This window comes from Grampus griseus, assembly GCF_964374135.1.
Source record: "Grampus griseus genome assembly, chromosome: 11".
Classification (NCBI taxonomy): domain Eukaryota; kingdom Metazoa; phylum Chordata; class Mammalia; order Artiodactyla; family Delphinidae; genus Grampus; species Grampus griseus.
In genome coordinates, this window is record NC_139005.1 from 64,027,734 (window position 1) to 64,047,241 (window position 19,508).

Here is a 19,508-nt window from a genome sequence, read left to right on the forward strand (position 1 = left end):
GTATAATTCTTCAAAATAATTGTTTTTATAAATCCAATGTTAGGAAGAAAATCCCTTAAATTTGAGGTAGGGGAATAATTCTCTCATATGGGAACAACTGTGTCACAGTGTTATCCTCCAAGTTAGAAATTAAGCAAAGTATTTCAGTATTATTTCTGTTTACATACTGTTTTGTTACAGTAAGTACAAATGTTTTAAATGTGGATAAATATTTTGGTTTTGATTTTAATGCATATGATAATTAAAAATATGGATTTTTTTTTCCTTCTACACTGAAATTGTATACACTCTCTAGGCTTGATGAATAAACAACTTTTAAAATACCCCATGTTCACTTATAAACCTTGGAATAATAATAATAAAAAAAGTAGTACCTACATAAGAAATTTTACATTAAAATTACAATTGTATGTTTTTCTGAAGTCAAAGTGATTTTAAATTTATTTCAATATTTGAATACAAAATAGTACATTTTAATTTACTATAGCATAATTCAAGTATTCTCTTAAATTTTATATTTAGCCAACTAGTATATGATATTAACTGACTTTTTATAATAGCTTTCCTTTTTTAAAGATGACTGTTATACAAAAGAGTGTGACTCTATGTTCCTCTAAATTGCTTAGAATAAGTTGAGAGAACAAATGACAGTAGATAAAGACCTTTAGGAGTAAATCATCAACATATAAAAGGTTGCACACATCAGTAATAAGGCATTTGCAGGTAACTCCCTAAAAAGTATTTGAATTCATGTAAACAAAGACTATGTATATTCTTTTAGGGAGAAAATGCACTACCATAGATGAAATATATTCAGATGGTTGTGACTTTAAACCATATGTTATTTGAATACCACACAAAACCGAAAGAGGCATAACCTACCAGTTTAATAACTAAAAGATGTTACTTATTTGTGAACTAAAAGGTTGATACTTTTTGAAACTGATAATGAAAAAGAAATATTTTGAAAATAAACATCCACTGTTTTCTAGAAATAAATATACATACTTAGTTAGTTTAATGTATTACAGCATAGGAATACTGTCCTAGCGCCCAAAACATTCAATCAGTAGTTTTAAAATATTTTTCCACACTGAGCCTTGAATCTTCTACCTTGTTAGCTGCCCAACAACTTTCAAAAGAGTTTTATTCTCCTGCTTTAGTTGTTCATTTTCATCTTCTATGTCATCTAGGTCCTTAAGGAAACAAAAAGGAAAATAATACGTAAGTTTTTAAAACACTTAAAAGTATTCTGAAGGTGATAAAAAAAATTTCAAAAATATACATTCAAAGATAATTCATACAAGCAATTAGTCTGCAAACGAGGGCTAGTTCTGAAAACAACTTTGGAAGGAATATGCCCCACCTAAAGGCAGCATCCACTACTTAGACTCCTCACTGGTATCATGATAATGCAGGCCAGCTCCTGCCAGATCTTTCAGTTTTTAAAGAGAAGCCAGAAATCAGAATTCTTTATTGTGAATCTTCCAATTTTTAATCACTATAAATAATTTAAGTTTTTAGTTAAAAACAAATCCCTCCTTCCCCAAACTAAGAGCTAAATACATATGCAGTCAATGTGAGGTTTGGGGCCTTGGATTGCAACCCTGTGTCAAATTAGGCATCAAAAAGATCCAGGTACAAGTTCTAGATGTACCCCTACCACGTTGGTGATCTTTGACAAGTATGCATGTTGCAGGGGGAGAATTTGGGGAGGTGATAGAACTGAGGTATACAGAAAAGGAGGTCTGGGGCTTACAGAGTTGATCTGGTTCAATTTATGTTAGGCTTCTCTATGATATTTTGTTTAAGGAAAAGGTTTAGAGCTTAAAAAAATGCAAAAGCCACTAAACTAGGTGCTTTAAAGTTATCTGATTCTAGCTCTATGTTCCTTATATTAATCTTAGTACCATATAAACACCAGTTGGTAAATACAAAGGCAATCCACTATAAGTTTTAGTTTGAAGAAAGACTATTTCAAGGTAGACTATTTACTGATGGTTGGAAAAGAAAACATTTATAGATTTATCCTTGCAATTCAAAATACTAAACTTGGAGAAATCAATTTGAATTCTAAGTGTACTACTGGATAGCAAAATTCTGAAACATTTAGTATACTGTCTTTGAACAATTAGGTAAATGAGTTTTAAATGTTCAAACACAGAATTTGTATTTACTCACAAACTAAATTAATGATATTAGGAAACTAATTTGTTGAAACTAACAATAATAAAGATACGGGATTCCTAAAATCACTACAACTGAGACCTACCTAAGATTTAGAATTAAATAATAAAATACATTCACATATCATTTACTAGATTACAAACTCTGTAAGGGCAGGTGTTTTTTTTATTCTTTTTAATGAACACACTAAGACAATGCGAATACATCATAGACATAAAAATATTTACAGATTTTATTGAATCATATTCTAGAACCAAAAGAGGAATGCCCGTGTTCCAAACCAAGATGAAAGGCAGTCTATAAGAATGGAAGAGCTTACTTAGAATTAAAACTATTGAATACCTGAGGGTCAAATACTGGCTCAGCAGATAACTATGTGATTACTACATATGACCTTGAGCAAGTTAAACTCTGAGTTTCAGTGTCCTCATCCACACCCTGCAGTTAATGCTGGAGAGCTGTATTAGAATAAGTCTGCACATAATGAAGCTTTCTATTTTCCCTTCTTTTAGAATTAGAGTTAAGATTGGATTAGGAATTTGTTCCATTTTTCCCTGAAGCAAATTTATTTCTTTCCTCCATCTTATGTAAAGCCTTCGAAAAAGGGAAACTATGAAATCTCTCCTCATTACCATTACCTAAGTATGGCCTAGCATTAATACCTGCTTCTTAAGCAGGGAGTAAATTCTAGGGCTGAAAGAGAAAAAAAAGAAGAGAGACCTTAGGTTTAGGCTAAACCTAAAGCTGGGGATGCATATGTATAACTGAAGAAAAAAAAGTGGTGAAAATACCACAAAGACAAGGACATATGGAGTTTCTTATGGCAAGACAGTAGCAATTTTAGTTCTTCACTGGGGCAACTCTGTACCAGTACCATTTTATGTGTGGTGCTGACCAAGCTGCCTCTTACCTCCAGACTCTAACAAAACACAGAACAAATCCATTCACTGGTCCATCCCCAAAAGAACAATATTAAGTAAATACAACTGACTGGTAACTGGCCAGAGGAAATCAGTTTATGGAATGAAATGACGGTTCTGGCTACCACAAATTACTATTGCATTAACAAAAGAATGAACTATTTAGTTCATATTATTATTTAATAAAATTAAATAATTTCTTCATATTTATGTATTTTCATCCAGTTGACAGAAAAAAAGGAAACCATTAAACTGAAATATGTGAATACTCACTCGATTTAACAAATCAATTTCTTCTTTGAGTTTTCCAATCATTTCCTCTTTATCTTGCATTAGTCTCACAAGTCTTAAGTTTTCTTGTCTTTCTCTTACCACTTCCTGGTAGATATAATTACAAAGTATTAATTGGGAAGTAACAAGTTGTTTATAATCTTAAATAGCATACATCTGCTAAGTCTGGTGAAGTACCTTAGATACATGAAGATTTCCAATGAATTTCTTAAGTCACTTGGTAAGGAAAGGAGGACCCCATCCCAGAAAAGAACCAGAGAATGAGAGGAATACAGGAGTTGTAAAATATACTTCTGATTAAATCTATGTTTACCCAAGTTTTTAACAAATACCAATACTCAATGACTTTAGCTCTTTAGTTGATCACCACCATTAGTAATAAAATATCTTAACATTTAATGACCAATACCCTGTTGAAGAAAATTCAAAATTTTAATAAAAAATACAAAGTTCAAGAAAAGGAGATGGCTCTATGGAAAACTCTAAACAGAAAAATAATGATCCTCCATTTTACTTCTGGCTCTGCCAGTTAACTGACAATGGATAAAATGAAGGAACTGAAAATGATTACTGGTTTTTAAACTTTTTTTTTCTTTAAACAATGCAACACCTTTTCCAAAGAAATCTTATCAGAAGCCTGGACTTTACGCTGGGTCAGCCACCTTGGGGGCAAAAGTGAAGCAGAACTGAAAAGGTCTCACATAGAATTTGGCTTCTTTCTTACTCACCCTCAGAGGAAAGCAGCCAGCCAGCCTCATTAATCAGCTGCTGCCAACTGCTAGGAACTCAATCCAAACTCTTGTGGAACTTTAAAAGCCCTTCTGAAGAACCCCCTTGAAAACTATTATACTATGTATTCCTTAAAGTTTTTAATTTAAACTCACAGAAACTAGGGTTAAAGTTCGAATGTGAACTAACAATAATCATAATATTATAAAAAGAAACAATTTTTAAAATTCAATCTCTACTTAAAACAATTTTTATATCACAAGGAATAGTTTCAGTTCAGCAAAATAAAACACATTTTCAACAATCAGAAAGTAATTCAGCACCATTATCAATTTTAGGGATTTAATGTTTACAGAACAAAGTTGAGACCCCATGGTTAATAAATTAATGCCAATATTCATTTGAGATGTTCTCAAAGATACTCCTAAACAGGTTTATCCTTAAAATTGTTTCAAACACCACAGTGGCTCTGGGCTCTACCTCACAACCCAGAAGAAAGTCTACAATCTGTACAGATAATATAATAAACACACAGTAGTACATACTGCTAGCAGAGACTTCTAACCATTTCAAAGGCAAAGATTGTTTTCAATATATTAAAGATAACACTTGGCAAAATGAGAGTATCCATTAAATATTAACCAATTCAAGAGCTGGCTCCATTTCTAAAAGTTTTAACATCAACAGAACTGGACAGAAAAGTATTAAGGAAATCAGAAAATGCTTAGCCATTATGCATCTAGAAAATATATAATTAAGAGTGATTCAAAGCTTTTATTTGACTACACATGGAAGTACCGATTAACACTACTGGTTATCTTCCATTAGTGCCCCTCATTCTTTTCCCTTTTTTGTCACTGTCTCTTCCTTACACATTTCAATTTTTCTCTGTGCTGCTATGAAAGTGAAAAAGGGATCCCAATGGTATATTAATTTCATAAATCTTAAATAATTTGTAATTCATACCTTTTCAAGATCTTCAATTTTCTTTTCCAATGTGCTACTTGAGACCAAATTACCTGAAGCATTTGCATCCCTGTTATACCTGCTGAACCCACTTCTATCTGTTCGGGAAAATCTACTTGAGACATCTTCTTCAGAGGCAGTGGTTGTGCTATGGAAATAAAAAAGATACAAAAAAAATTTTTTTTTTTAGATGTTGGGGGTAGGAATTTATTAATTAATTAATCTATTTTTGCTGTGTTGGGTCTTCGTTTCTGTGCGAGGGCTTTCTCTAGCTGTGGCAAGCAGGGGCCACTCTTCATCGTGATGCGCGGGCCTTTCACTATTGCGGCCTCTCTTGTTGCGGAGCACAGGCTCCAGATGCACAGGCTCAGTAGTTGTGGCTCACGGGCCTAGTTGCTCCGGGGCATGTGGGATCCTCCCAGACCAGGGCTCCAACCCGTGTCCCCTGCATTAGTAGGCAGATTCTCAACCACTGTGCCACCAGGGAAGCCCCCCAAATTTTTAAAGATACCTAATATTCAGCAAGAAGAGTGCCAAGAGTATTTTCTGTTCACCCTAAACAATTATCATTCCCCTGAGGACACATGGTTATAATAGCCAACTTATTTATAATTATGGAAGTTAATCATTATTCCAACACGATAAAAAAATTTTTTTTAAATTAATTCTTTTGACCAGTATCTACTGAGTAGCTGCTAAGTACCAGACACTGTTATGAGTACTGAAGATGGAACAGGAAACACAGATGTGCAAACATGGACTCTGACTTTCATAGAGCTTTCAGTGTAATAGGAATATAACCAATGACAATAAAGCAAGACAACTATCACAATAAGGTAAGTGTAAGGTACTCTGAGAACTATGACAGTGGACCTAATGTAGCCTATCTGTAGTGAAGAACCACTTTCTTTCTCCTTTTATTTTTAAATTCCATTACATCATGGACAAACACTTTTTTTTTTTTGGCTGTGCTGGGTCTTCACTGCTGCACACAGGCTTTCTCTAGTTGCATCAAGCAGGGGCTACTCTTCATTGTGGTGCACGGGCTTCTCATTGAGGTGGCTTCTCTTGTGGCAGAGCACAGGCTCTAGGCACACAGGCTTCAGTAACTGCAGCACACGAGCTCAGTAGTTGTGGCTTGTGGGCTCTAGAGCACAGGCTCAGTAGTTGTGGCACACAGCAGTTGTTCCGCGGCATGTGGGATCTTCCCAGACCAGGGCTCAAACCCGTGTCCCCTGCATTAGCAGGCGGATTCTTAACCACTGTACCACCAGGGAAGTCCCCATGGACCAATACTTTTGTAAGATCAAACAAAAATGAACTGGAAAAATAAAAGTAAAAGAGGCCATACAAAATACAAGCCTAAATGTTTTATTAGATTCAGACCCATAAAATTATATTTCAAAAACAGGATAAACAAAAAAGAAAAGAATTACATAAAACTGCAGAATTTTCATTGGAAGTATGCATATAGGCAATTATAGAAAACAGCTATCGCACTAGCAACTTTTGTCATTTCATAATTCTTATTTAACCAAAAGTTATCACTGAAATAGCCATTCTTCATATTAAACACCAATTCACACATTCTGAACTAATAGCATATGTCAATATTTAAAGTTTTTAATATAACAAATAAGCTTGCTTCTTGCTTTTGCATTAGTTATCTATTACTGCATAAAAAAATATGCCAAAACTTAGTGGCTTAAAATAACACAGTTATTATCTGACAATTTCTGTTGGTCAGGAATCTGGAAGCAGATTAGCTGGGTGTTCATGATTCAGGGTCTCTTATGAGGTTTTAGTCAAGATGTTGGTCAGGGCTACAGTCATCTGAAGCCTTGTCTGGGCTGGAGAATTTGCCTCACTGAGCTGATGGTAAAAGGCCTCATCAGTTTCTCACTGGTTGTTGGCCAAAAGCCTCAATTCCTCAGTATGAGGGCCTCTCTACTGGGCTGTGCACGACAAGGCAGCTGGCTTCCAGAGAGAAAGCGACACAACAACCAAGACAGACACTGCAGTCTCTGTTATGACCTAAACTCAGAAGTGACATACTATCACATCAACCCCATGTTGAATGTGGAAGGGGATTACACAAGGTGAAAATACCAGGAGGTAGAGCTTCCTGGGGGCTCTTTTGGAGGCTGGCATCATTCTTGCTAATCTACCGAATCTAGGTTGGACTGATGACAATGCTGATCACAAGGGGTAAGGTATATCTAAACTACCTCTATGATTTGTTTTAGTAGCACTCACAACAGAGAAATTAGTTTCACAGATGTATATTGGCCAAAACAGGGGAAGAGACTTTGAAGCAATTTTAGCAAGCTCAGGATATTCAGTTTTAACTTTTACCCAATATGCAGAAAATGACACTTTTCAAAATTTGTCCTCAATTCTTTATTGGTAGCCAGTTCCAAAAATTTATCCATCAAAAGTATAGTTAAATCTATAATAACTTTTGATGAAAAATAATAGATTCTTGATCTATTAATTTCCTATGCATGGGTTTTCTTTTGATGGAAAATAAAATTCAAAGTCTTATCAAATTTGTAAGGTATATGCTTATAACATTTTGCAACAGTGCAATATTAAAATCATCACCTACTTACCGATAAATTGTGGAACCCATCATAACAATTTGAAGAATCTTTTCCCCAAAATTTCTAACTTTCATTTTTGTCCTTTGACCTTATGTAACACTGAAAACATTTGATATTTCTTTCTTGCATGAAAGGCTAATTAAGATCATTTTTTAAAAAACAATGATGCTATCAGACAAATAACCTTAATTCACATATTTTAAAAGCTGGGGACTAAACTAGTTTCTTTTTAAAAAAAAATGAAGTATAGTTGATTTACAAAACCTGATTTTTTATCTTGTAAAAACATGAAGTGTTCATGCCAAAGGTCAAATACTTTGCCTGAAAATTTCCCTTTAAAAATTACTGTATACCTCAGCATATCGTAACAGCTGATGGGCTCAGCTTCCAAACTATCATTTAGTTGTTTTAAAACCTCAAATTTAATGTATTAGTGTTTAAGTAATTCACACTTTTAGCGAACTGTTAATTTAGTTGATATACCAAGTACACTACTTAGTTCAGCCGACATAACAAGACTTTCTCAATGAAACAAGCAGGAAGTTGATTTACATTCTGGCACAAGTTTCAACATTTTTTCCCTGTCACTGTTTATATAATAATCAGAACATACTCCTGCAAAGCAAAGCAAAACACCAAACCACATTTGTTGACTTGGTAACTCTTCAAAGTTTTATATATCTCAGACAAGCTGTGTTTGTCAGCAAGGAAGCTGAAAAATAAATTCTTCCTTCACATTACTGTCATGTGAGCAAAATCAATGTGCTGATCATATTGTAAGAAAAATTCCTTTGCTATCCTGATTTGTCTAAGAGTTGGTCTTCTGTATGACTAAAACTGTCCCTAAATATACCAAGCTATGGGTGTTGCTGGGAAATATTACATGAACTACCTTCTTTGCTACAGATTCATCCAACACCTTCCAGCGAACATCTTTGTCTTGTCATTTGTGTGTAGTTTTTTAATGTTAGCAACCTGAAGTCAGACTGTAAAAGAAACTCACAAAATACTAATGAAATCCTGAATATATATGAAATCCTGAAGATCTCTTCTGTCAGCTTAACTGTAATAGTTCTTCTTTCAAATAAGGCATTTGTGGTTGTGAATATAATTATGTCATGCATGTAAATGCCACTTAAATTTTGATGGTTTTATTGTTTTAGCAGCCAGTACATCACTGCAAATAACCCACTGTGGTTTTAGCACTTCCCATCAATAATGGCTAAAAATTGAACTCAATATAGGAGGGAGGATACTTCCCAACAAAACTAGTACAAACTCTTTTGGTCTGTACCTCTTTGAAATTACTTCCATCATCATCATTTGGTTTAGTATTACTGTCACATTCAGAAAAGATGTATCTTTTTTTATTAAAAAAATAATCTAGGAAAGCTTCCTTATCATAAGTAAATTAAGATTGAAAATAAAGAATATAAATTTTAGGGCTTCCCTGGTGGCGCAGTGGTTGAGAGTCCGTCTGTTGATGCAGGGGACACGGGCTCATGCCCCAGTCCGGGAAGATCCCACATGCCACGGAGCAGCTAGGCCCGTGAGCCATGGCCACTGAGCCTGCGCATCCGGAGCCTGTGCTCCGCAATGGGAGAGGCCACAACAGTAAGAGGCCCGCGTACCGCAAAAAAAAAAAATTTTACTTCCTAGATTTAGGTAATACTAACAAAAGCAGAAATTGAAAAGAATAAAAAAGGTTTTTTGTTTTTATTTGTTTTATTTTGATTTATTATATATTTACTTTTTAATTATTTTACTTATGAAACAAGAATATGCCTGATTAAATTTAACACATGATTTTTAAGGTAAATAAATCCTTCTTCAATTCTTACACATTTTGGGTTACAAATGACTAACATAAAAATAACACAGGTAGAGCAGAATACACATTCTTCTCTAGCTTGCATGGTATACTAACCAAGATAAACCATATTCTGAGCCATAAAACACACTTTCACAAATTTATAAGAACAGAAACCATATAATGTCTGCTCTTAGGCCACAACAGAATTAGACTAGAACCAGTAACAGCCCCAAAATAACATGCAGATTAAACAGTGCACTCCTAAATAACACATAGGTCAAAGAAGAAATCTCAAGAGAAATTTTAAAATATTTTGAACAAAACGAAAACGAACCCACAACTTATAACTTGTGGAATGCAGTAAAAGCAGTGCTTAGAGGGAAATTTATAGCAATGAACGCATATATTAGAAAAGAAGATAGATTTAAAATGAATAGTCTAAGTTTCTACCTTAGGAAACTAGAAAAGAAAGAGCAAATTAAATCCAAAGTAAGCAGAATAAAAGAATAACAAGAACCAGAGCAGAAATGAATGAAATTGAAAACAGGAAACCAACACAGAATAATCAATGAAACCAAAAGCTATTTCCTTGAAAATATCAATATAAGCAATAGGCCTCTAGCCAAGCTAACTAAGAAAGAGAGAGAATCTCTTCCAGAAGATAAAAGCAGAGGAAATATTTCCTAACTCATTTTATGAGGCCAGCATTACCCTAATACCAAAACCAAAGATATCGCAAGAAAAGAAAACTAAACACTAAGATGTCTCATGAACATGATGCAAAAATCCTCAACAAAATATTTGCAAATCAAATTCGAGAATGTATAAAAAGAATTATACACCAAAATCAAGTGGGATTTATTCAAGCCTGGTTCAACAGTTTAAAAAAAAATCAATTAATGTAATCTATCACAGTAACAGGCTAAAGAAAATCACATGATCACCCATAAATTCAGAAAAAGCATTTGATAAAATCGAACATCTATTCATGATAAAAACTGGACAAACTAAGCACAGACGGGAACTTCCTTGACTTGATAAAGAATAACTACAAAAAACCTACATCATATGAAATGGTAAGACACTCAAAAGCTTTCCTGCTAAGATCAGGAGAAGGCAAGAATGTCCCCCCCCACCACTATTCCTTTTCAGCATCTTACTGGAAGTCCTAGGTAATGCAATAAGACAAGAAAAGGAAATAAAAGTAATACAGGCTGGGAAGGAAGAAATAAAACTGTCTTTGTTCACAAATGATAAGATCATCTATGGAGAAAATGTGAAAGAATCCACACCAAAAAATTCCTGGAACTAATAAGCAATTATAGCAAGGTTGCAAGATACAAGGTTAACATACAAAAGTCAATCCCTTTCCTACACGCCAGCACTGAACAAGCGGAATTTGAAATTAAAAACACAATACATTTACATTAGCTCTCTCCAAAATGAGATACTTAGGTATAAATCTAATTAAATATATACAACATCTACGTGAGGAAAACAACAAAACTTGAATGAAAGATACCAAAGAAGAACTAAATAGAGAAATAATCCCTGTTAATGGATAGGAAGAGTCAATATTGGCAAGATGTCACTTCTTCCCAACTTTGATTTACCACTATCTACTGGCTCAATGAAAGCCGAATCAAAATCTTAGCAAATTATTTTGTGGCTATTGACAAACTAATTCTAAAGTTTACATGGAGAGGCAAGATCCAGAATAGCCAACACAATATTAATGAACAATGTTGGAGGGCTAACACTACCCAACTTCAAGGCTTACTATAAAGCTACAGTAATCAAGCAGTGCAACACTCGTGAAAGAAGAGACAAATAGAGCAATGGAACAGCAATGGAAGCAGAAAGAGACTCACATAAATAACCCACAAGTGATCTCTGTCAAAGAAGCAAAGGCAATACAATGGAACAAAACAGTCTTTTCAACAAATGATGCTGGAACAACTGGACATCCGCATGCAAAAAATGAAAAATAAGGCAAAGACTGTATACCCTTCACAAAAGTTACTTCAAAATGGATCACGGACCTAAATGAAAAATGCAAAACTACAAAATTTCCTAGAAGATAACTAACATAGGAGAAAATGTAAAAGTCCCTGGATATGCTGATGACTTCTTAGATAAAACACCAAAGGCACAATCCATGAAAGAAACTGATAGCTGGATTCATTAAAATTAAAAATTTCTGCTCTGTGAAAGACAATGTTAAGAGAACAAGAAGACAAGCCAGGCTGGGAGAAAATATTTACAAAAGACACATCTGGTAAAGAACTGTTATCCAAAATATACAAAGAATTCTACAACTCAACAATAACAAACCACCCGATTGAAGAATAGGCCAAAGAACGTAACAGACACCTCAGCAAAGAAGATATACAGATGGCAGATAAGCATATGAGAAGATGCTCCATATCATATATCATCAGGGAAATACAAACTAAAATGAGATACCACTGTACACATATTAAAATGGCTAAAATCAGGATCAATGCTGGTGAAGATGTGGAGTAACACGAACCCTTATTCACTGCTGGTGGGAATGTAAAATGGTACAGCCGCTTCAGTGACAGTTTCGTGGTTTCTTATAAAACTAAATATACTCTTATCGCCAATCATGCTCCTTGGTATTGACCTAAAGGAGCTGAAAACATATGTCTACCCAAAAACCTGCACGTGGGTGTTTATAGCAGTTTTATTCACAATTGCCAAAACTTGGGAGCAACCACGATGTCCTTTCCAGGTGAATACACAAATAAACTACAGAAAATGGAATATTATTCAGCACTAAAAAGAAATAAGCTATCAAGCCATGAAATGATATGAAGGAAACTTAAATGCATATTACTAAGTGAAAGAAGCCAATCTGAGAAGGCTATATACTGTATGGTTTCAGTTATATGACATTGTGGAAAAGGCAAAACTATGGAGAGAATAAAAAGATGAGAGACTAAAATGCTACCATAGTGATGGATACATGTCATTATACATTTGTCCAAACTCACAAAATGTGCAACACCAAGAGTGAACCATAATGTAAACTATGGACTTTGGGTGGTTATGATGTGTCAGTGTAAGTTCATCAGTTGTAACAAATGGGCTTCCCTATTGAGGAATGTTGACAATGGGGAGGCTATCCGTGTGTGGGGACAGGTTTATATGGGAAATCTCTGTACCTTTCCCTCAATTTTGCTCTAAAAACTTAAATTAAAAAAAATCACCACAGCACCTGAACTAGTCGATATCCTGTTCTGAAAGGATTCTGCTTATCATGCACTTAGGTGTGATGATGACAATGTTAAAATGCAATTCAGGCTTCTAAACATTTACTCTCAAGTTTTATTCTTACCTTGTCATGGATTACTTACAAACAGTTCAAGGACCACACTTTGAGCAGCATTATGCTAAAGAATGTTTAAACTCAGACTTAAAAGAGGAATAAGAATGTGTAAATATCTAGAAACAAAGAGTACGTGGCCCTTTGAGAAACAGAAAAATCCAATATGGCTAAAGCATGAAAGGTAAATATAAGGGTGATAAGATATGACACTGGAAAAGCAAGCAGGAGACCTGAAAGCAAGATAAGACACTGGAAAAGCAAGCAGGAGAGCTGAAAGCTCTTTTATGAAGAATTTCAACTAATGGTCTCCAAATTTATTCATTACATACACATTGGTATGTATATTTATCTACTATCTTTATAATCGATTTACAATATCATTATGTTTGGTTATATATTACATATTCATATATACTTTATTATACAAACATATGTAAATCAAATAATATGATTTATAATGTGATATTGTTAAAATATTATCTGTATCACTAAAAATATAACATAAAGGGGTGAAAAGATTTTAAATGTACATCCTTTTTCTTTTGGCTGCGTTGGGTCTTTGTTGCTGTGCGCAGGCTTTCTCTAGTTGTGGTGAACGGGAGCTACTCTTCGTTGCGGTGCGTGGGCTTCTCACTGCAGTGGCTTCTCTTGTTGTGGAGCACAGGCTCTAGGCGGGCAGGCTTCAGTAGTTGTGGTGCACAGGCTCAGTAGTTGTGGTGCACAGGCTCAGTAGTTGTGGCTCGTGGGCTCTAAAGGGCAGGCTCAGTAGATGTGGAGCATGGGCTTAGTTGCTCCATGGCATGTGGGATCTTCCCGGACCAGGGATGAAACCCGTGTTCCCTGCATTGGCAGGTGGATTCTTAACCACTGTACCACCAGGGAAGTCCCTAAATATACATTTTAATTATTTATGATACAAATTTTTTTGTTTTCACAAAAATTGACTATAGTATTTTTTTTGGGGGGGGGGGTACGCGGGCCTCTCACTCTTGTGGCCTCTTCCGTTACAGAGCACAGGCTCCGGATGTGCAGGCTCAGCGGCCATGGCTCACGGGCCCAGCCGCTCCGCGGCATGTGGTATCTTCCCAGACCGGGGCAAGAACCCGTGTCTCCTGAATCGGCAGGCGGACTCTCAACCACTGCGCCACCAGGGAAGCCCGACTATAGTATTTTTAATGAAAGTATAATTTGAATATGCTTCACTTCTGAGGAACTTATTTTAACTCTTTGTGATATATAGAGATTTGAAGGTGTAGTTCTATGCATATTTGATTTTTAATGTCTGTAACAGCAGAAAGAGATGTCTCACAGGAAGAATTTAAAGTTTTTTAAATTTTCACTTAAAACTCCAAAGCAAGCATCAAAATTTTTTTCTAATTTATAAGAACAGATCTGATTTTGTGTATCTTGCCAACTGAACACCACATGATCACCTTTGCGTTTATATACTTATTTTTATATTCTCCTTAAATTCCCCCCGACCTATCCATTTTGTATTAGTTAAACAACATAATAATTCATAAATCCATCTAACCATTCAAATTACACTATTGTGCAACATTTAGAAAGTGAACAAACTTTCCTCAGGATACCTCAAAAACTAAATAATCATCTGATACATAGAACAAGGGAATAAATAACAAGTACATAGTGCTAGCTATTAAGTATACGGTGGGCCCTACGAATCTGTGGGTTCCACATCCACAGACTGAACCAACCCACATTGAAAATATTCAGGGGGGAAAAATGCTAGAAATTTCCAAAAAGCCAAACATATTTATATAGCACTCACACTGTATTAGGTACTATAAGCATTCTAGAGATAATTTAAGTATACAAGAGGATGTGCATAGATTATATACAAATACACCATTTTATACAAGAGACTTGAGCATCCACAAATTTTGGTATCCTCAGGGTCCTGGACCCAATCCCCGCTCCGTGAATATCAAGGGATGACTGTAGATGTCTTACTGTCTTTTAGATTAAAAGGTAAATACAAACAGAAGATCTAATATTTCCCTCCTGCATCCTAACATTGTCTTGTGCATCACCCTGCCTTGGAGACCAGTTTAGACTCATTTAAAGGTAATAGGAAGTCATTAAAGCAGGGAAAGTGACAGAATCATTTTAATAAAATGCACTAGAAATGAGCAAAACTGAAGGCAGCGACACCAGTTTGAAGGGTATTGTAATCATCTATGTAAGAGATGATGAAAAAAAAAAAAAAAGAGAGATGATGGTGTCCCTGGACTTCCCTGGTGGTGCACTGGTTAAGAATCCACCTGCCAATGCAGGGAGCAAGGGTTCGATCCTTGGTCTGGGAAGATCCCACATGCCGCAGAGCAACTAAGCCCGTGCACCACTACTACTGAAGCCACACACCTAGAGCCTGTGCTCTGCAACAATAGAAGCCACCACAATGAGAAGCCCGGGCACCACAACGAAGAGTAGCCCCTGCTCACCACAAATAGAAAAAGTCCACACGCAGCAACAAAAAACCTAACGTAGCCAAAAATTAATTAATTAATTAAATTTATAAATAAATATATATATTATATTTATATATTATTTATTTATTTATTTTAAAAAAGAGATGATGGTGTCCTAGATTGGTGGGTTGGCACTGGAGCTACAATGACTGAATTTAAGTGAGGTTGTGAAGAAAGGGGAGGGGAGGGGAGGGGAGGGGAGGGGAGGGGAGGGGAGGGGAGGGGAGAAGAGGGGAGGAGAGGAGAGGAGAGGAGAGGAGAGGAGAGGAGAGGAGAGGAGAGGAGAGGAGAGGAGAGGAGAGGAAAGGAAAGGAAAGGAAAGGAAAGGAAAGGAAAGGAAAGGAAAGGAAAGGAAAGGAAAGGAAAGGAAAGGAAGAAAGGAGGGAGGGAGGGAGGGAGGGAGGGAGGGAGGGAGGGAGGAAGGAAGGAAGGAAGGAAGGAAGGAAGGAAGGAAGGAAGGAAGAAGGAAGGAAGAGTCAAAAGCAATGTCCAGATTTCTGACTTGAGCAAGAATGTATTTTGATACCAACTACTGAAATCCACTAAGTTTCACAAGTTTACTTTTGAACATGCTGAGTTTAAGATGCTTCTAAGATATCTATAAGTAGACATTTGAAAGTTGTTGGTTATACAGATATAGAGCTAATGATTTAAAATCATCAACGTAGGTATATACAGTAACCAAAGTCACCAGAGTGAAAGAAATTTCTAGAACAAATACACAGAACAAAAAGAGAATAGTCTAAGACAAAGAGCTGAGTAACATCAACACATAAAGAGTAAGTACAGGAAAGGAAGAACTACAAATAAAAACTGGGAAATACTGGCAAAGTGGCAGGAAGAAAATCAAGAGGGTAAGGTATCACCAAAGCCATTATCTATCATGTTATAAAAGAGCATTAGAATCATTTTAAAGGACCTCTTTTCACTTAAAAAGAAGTCCACTTATCTGCATCAACCACAGATTATTCAAGTAGAAACCACAACGCTGACAACTACAAACGAAAACCTAAAAATGTGGATATCCCTTAATATGTTTGTTTGCTTGATGTACAAGCTTAAAACAGCCTTTCAAAAAGTTTAACCTATTAACAATTTTAAAAATCCTTCCTATTAGGCCTGTCAATACACAAGTGATAATATCATACAAACTCAAAACAAGGAATAATTATTACTGAAAAACATAATCAGTGATTTATCCCCATTAGGTATTAGGTTTGTAAAGAACACTGTCATAATTGTGAATAACTGTGTTAACTGATCTTATTACCAAATTTAGCTCTGTTTATTTTAAAAACAGGGGCTTCCCTGGTGGCACAGTGGTTGAGAGTCCGCCTGCCGATGCAGGGCACACGGGTTCGTGCCCCGGTCCGGGAAGATCCCACATGCCATGGAGAGGCTGGGCCCGTGAGCCATGGCCACTGAGCCTGCGCGTCCGGAGCCTGTGCTCCGCAACGGAAGAGGCCACAACAGTGAGAGGCCCGCATACCGCAAAAAAATAAAAAATAAAAAATAAAAACAGAAATGTTTTTAACCTATTTTTGAGGGCTGGATATGTACAGCGCAAAATACCCAGAATAAAAGATTGTTTTATTAACTCCAAAAAGATTGTAACGTTCTATTCAGGAATGTTAACACAAATCTCTAACCAATACAATTCCAAAAAGAATCCCCCTCTGCCCTTAGCTACAAAGTATTAACCATAATGTGCAGAAAAGGAAAAAGAATAAACAGTATCATCAAAGATAAATACCACCATTTACCGAAATTTTCCCCTCTGGGAATTTTCATATTTTCTGTGGAAAGACTAGAAGGTGTTGTGTTGGGGGATAAAACTATCACGAGAACAAGATTGGCAGCATTATGAGATTACAGCTAAAGGAATTTCCCACTAAAATAGATATTTTAAACCTTAGCAATTAGAAGAAATACAAGACCCATGAGTAAAATCCTAGTTTTAGAATGGATACCAAATATTTAGAAGTATTAGGTAAGTCGGGGAATTACTAAATAACCAAGAAGTACATGACTGGTCTCCATATTTTTAATGTTTCACTACCTTATTCAATTCCACCACCACTGTCCCAAACAGTCCCTCACTCTGGGTAGGTCTTCTCTCTCTTCTCCCTTTAAACACACACACACACACACACACACACACACACACACACACACACACAGCAACAACTAAAGATCAAAATCATCTCTCAGACTCTTTATTAAAATTGTGATACATATTCACTGTGGGAAACAGATAACATGAATCAATATCTCCAGTAACTCCACCAACCCAGAGATAACGGCTGTTATATTCTACAATATATTAGTAGTTCATAACCTTTTTGTATTGCAGATCTCTTTGAAAATCTGATGAAAAATATAGCTCTTCTCCCAGATAACCATGATATTCTTTTATATAGAATTTTAGCAGCTCATCAATAGAGTTCAAGTTAAGAACACATATATATTTAGATAGATGTTGTTTTATATCATACTCTTTGTAATATGCTTTCCCTCTCTCCATTTAACATAAATAGGTAATAATTTTCCTATAATTATTAATTTCTATAATTAACGGTTTTCTAAAGAATCAGTTTAATGCCTGTATTGTAACTTTATATTAATATGCTATAGCTTATAACCTATCTCACTGTTAGAAATTTAAGTTTCTCCAGTTAGGGGCTATCATACTTGTTCATTTCTGGTGTGTTAAGTATAATGAATTATCCTAAAGAAATCACTATAAACTTAACCAAGTAAACATTCCACTAAGAAAATTACACATTGGGGGAAAAAAAACCCCCAAAAATACATAACCACTGATCCATCCTTCTTAAACCTTGAGTTTCAGAAATTTCAAGACTCCCCCCTCCAAATAATTATCCAAAGTTATTTAAACATGTTTTAAAAAGGAGTTCAGTGAATATGTTAAGAGACGTTCTAGGTAAACAGGAGTTGATTCAATAAAATAGAGCTCAACTACAGTGACTGCTTAACAAACTCAATGCTTAAAAAGTACATCCTTGATATTTGTAAGAAAAAAATTAATATTTAATCCATAATTTACAAGAGCACACAAACTAGTCTTGTGGGTGGCTTGTACCCTCTAATGATTTTTTCAGTTTGTCTAGTCGTATATATATCATAAGTTATTTGGTTTGCTGAAAATATTTTCTAACATATAATGCCAAATTTCTATCCTTTAGCCCATTCCTCCTTTTTTCACCCCCATTAATCAGCAGACACCCTTCTCCAAATAACATACATTCTCCAGTCTTTGCTACAACTTGCTGACAGATTAATGAAAGTAATGAACTGTTGATATACAATGTAACAAATTCCTCTAGATAAGGAATTGTTAATTTCAGATCTAGATTTTGTGCTTGTTTTTATTTGGTGTGTGTTCAACTACGAGTTGCTATGAGTCCATGAATAATGACTAGAAACTTTAAAAAAAAATTGTTGTTGTTTGTTTTATAACAGTATTAAACATGGCTAAACCTTTGAGAGCTAAAAAGTAACAAACCATGTGCTTTAGGCTATGAAAATAAAAGAAGTAACAAGTATATGAACAGGTCACAAGTAAAATAATGGTCTAAAAAATGGGTGGGATGGGGAAGGGAGGGAGATCCAAGAGGGAGGGGATATATGTATACATATAGCTAACTAACTTCACTGTACAGCAGAAACTTATACAACATTGTAAAGCAATTATACTCCAATAAAAAAAGCTTAAAAATAAAAACATACATCATGTGAAATCAATTTTCTACCTAATTTAACACAATATGTAAATAAAGCTTTTGATGAGGATTTGTAAATTATTCCCCTAATGATTCTACCTAAAGAATGCAAATCTGAAAAGTGCCAATTATAATTTAAGGTTTATAATTTAATAAGGATTAAATATGTATGAATGATACAGCAAACTTGGTAAGCTACTGAAGTTTATTTTTATTCCCCAAACCAAAAACTGATGATAAAAACTCTTTTGGTTTGAAAGTGTGGCCTGGAAATAGGCCAAATCAAAGCTATTTGATTGGCAATGCTTGCTAGCAAAAGAAAAAAGAGTCTTTCCAGTTTAAACTATTCATGTTAAGTAAAAATTACCAAGCACAAGTTTCCTTATATCTAGATCAAAATTACTCAGAAATG

The 19,508-nt window shown here is 35.2% G+C and overlaps 1 protein-coding gene across 1 annotated transcript in view; it reads right to left on the reverse strand.

Annotated features, from left to right (window-relative positions):
- Positions 1-526: 526 nt before the first annotated feature.
- PAWR (pro-apoptotic WT1 regulator) overlaps positions 527-19,508 on the reverse strand; it is a gene marked incomplete at its 5' end in the record, with an annotated part of 99,936 nt that continues 80,954 nt past the window's right edge. The window contains 3 exons of the mRNA XM_082665900.1: positions 527-1,196; positions 3,381-3,485; positions 5,094-5,241. Of these exons, the coding sequence (XP_082522026.1) occupies positions 1,110-1,196; positions 3,381-3,485; positions 5,094-5,241 (340 nt within the window). The 3' untranslated portion in view covers positions 527-1,109. The remainder of the gene's footprint in view (positions 1,197-3,380; positions 3,486-5,093; positions 5,242-19,508) is intronic.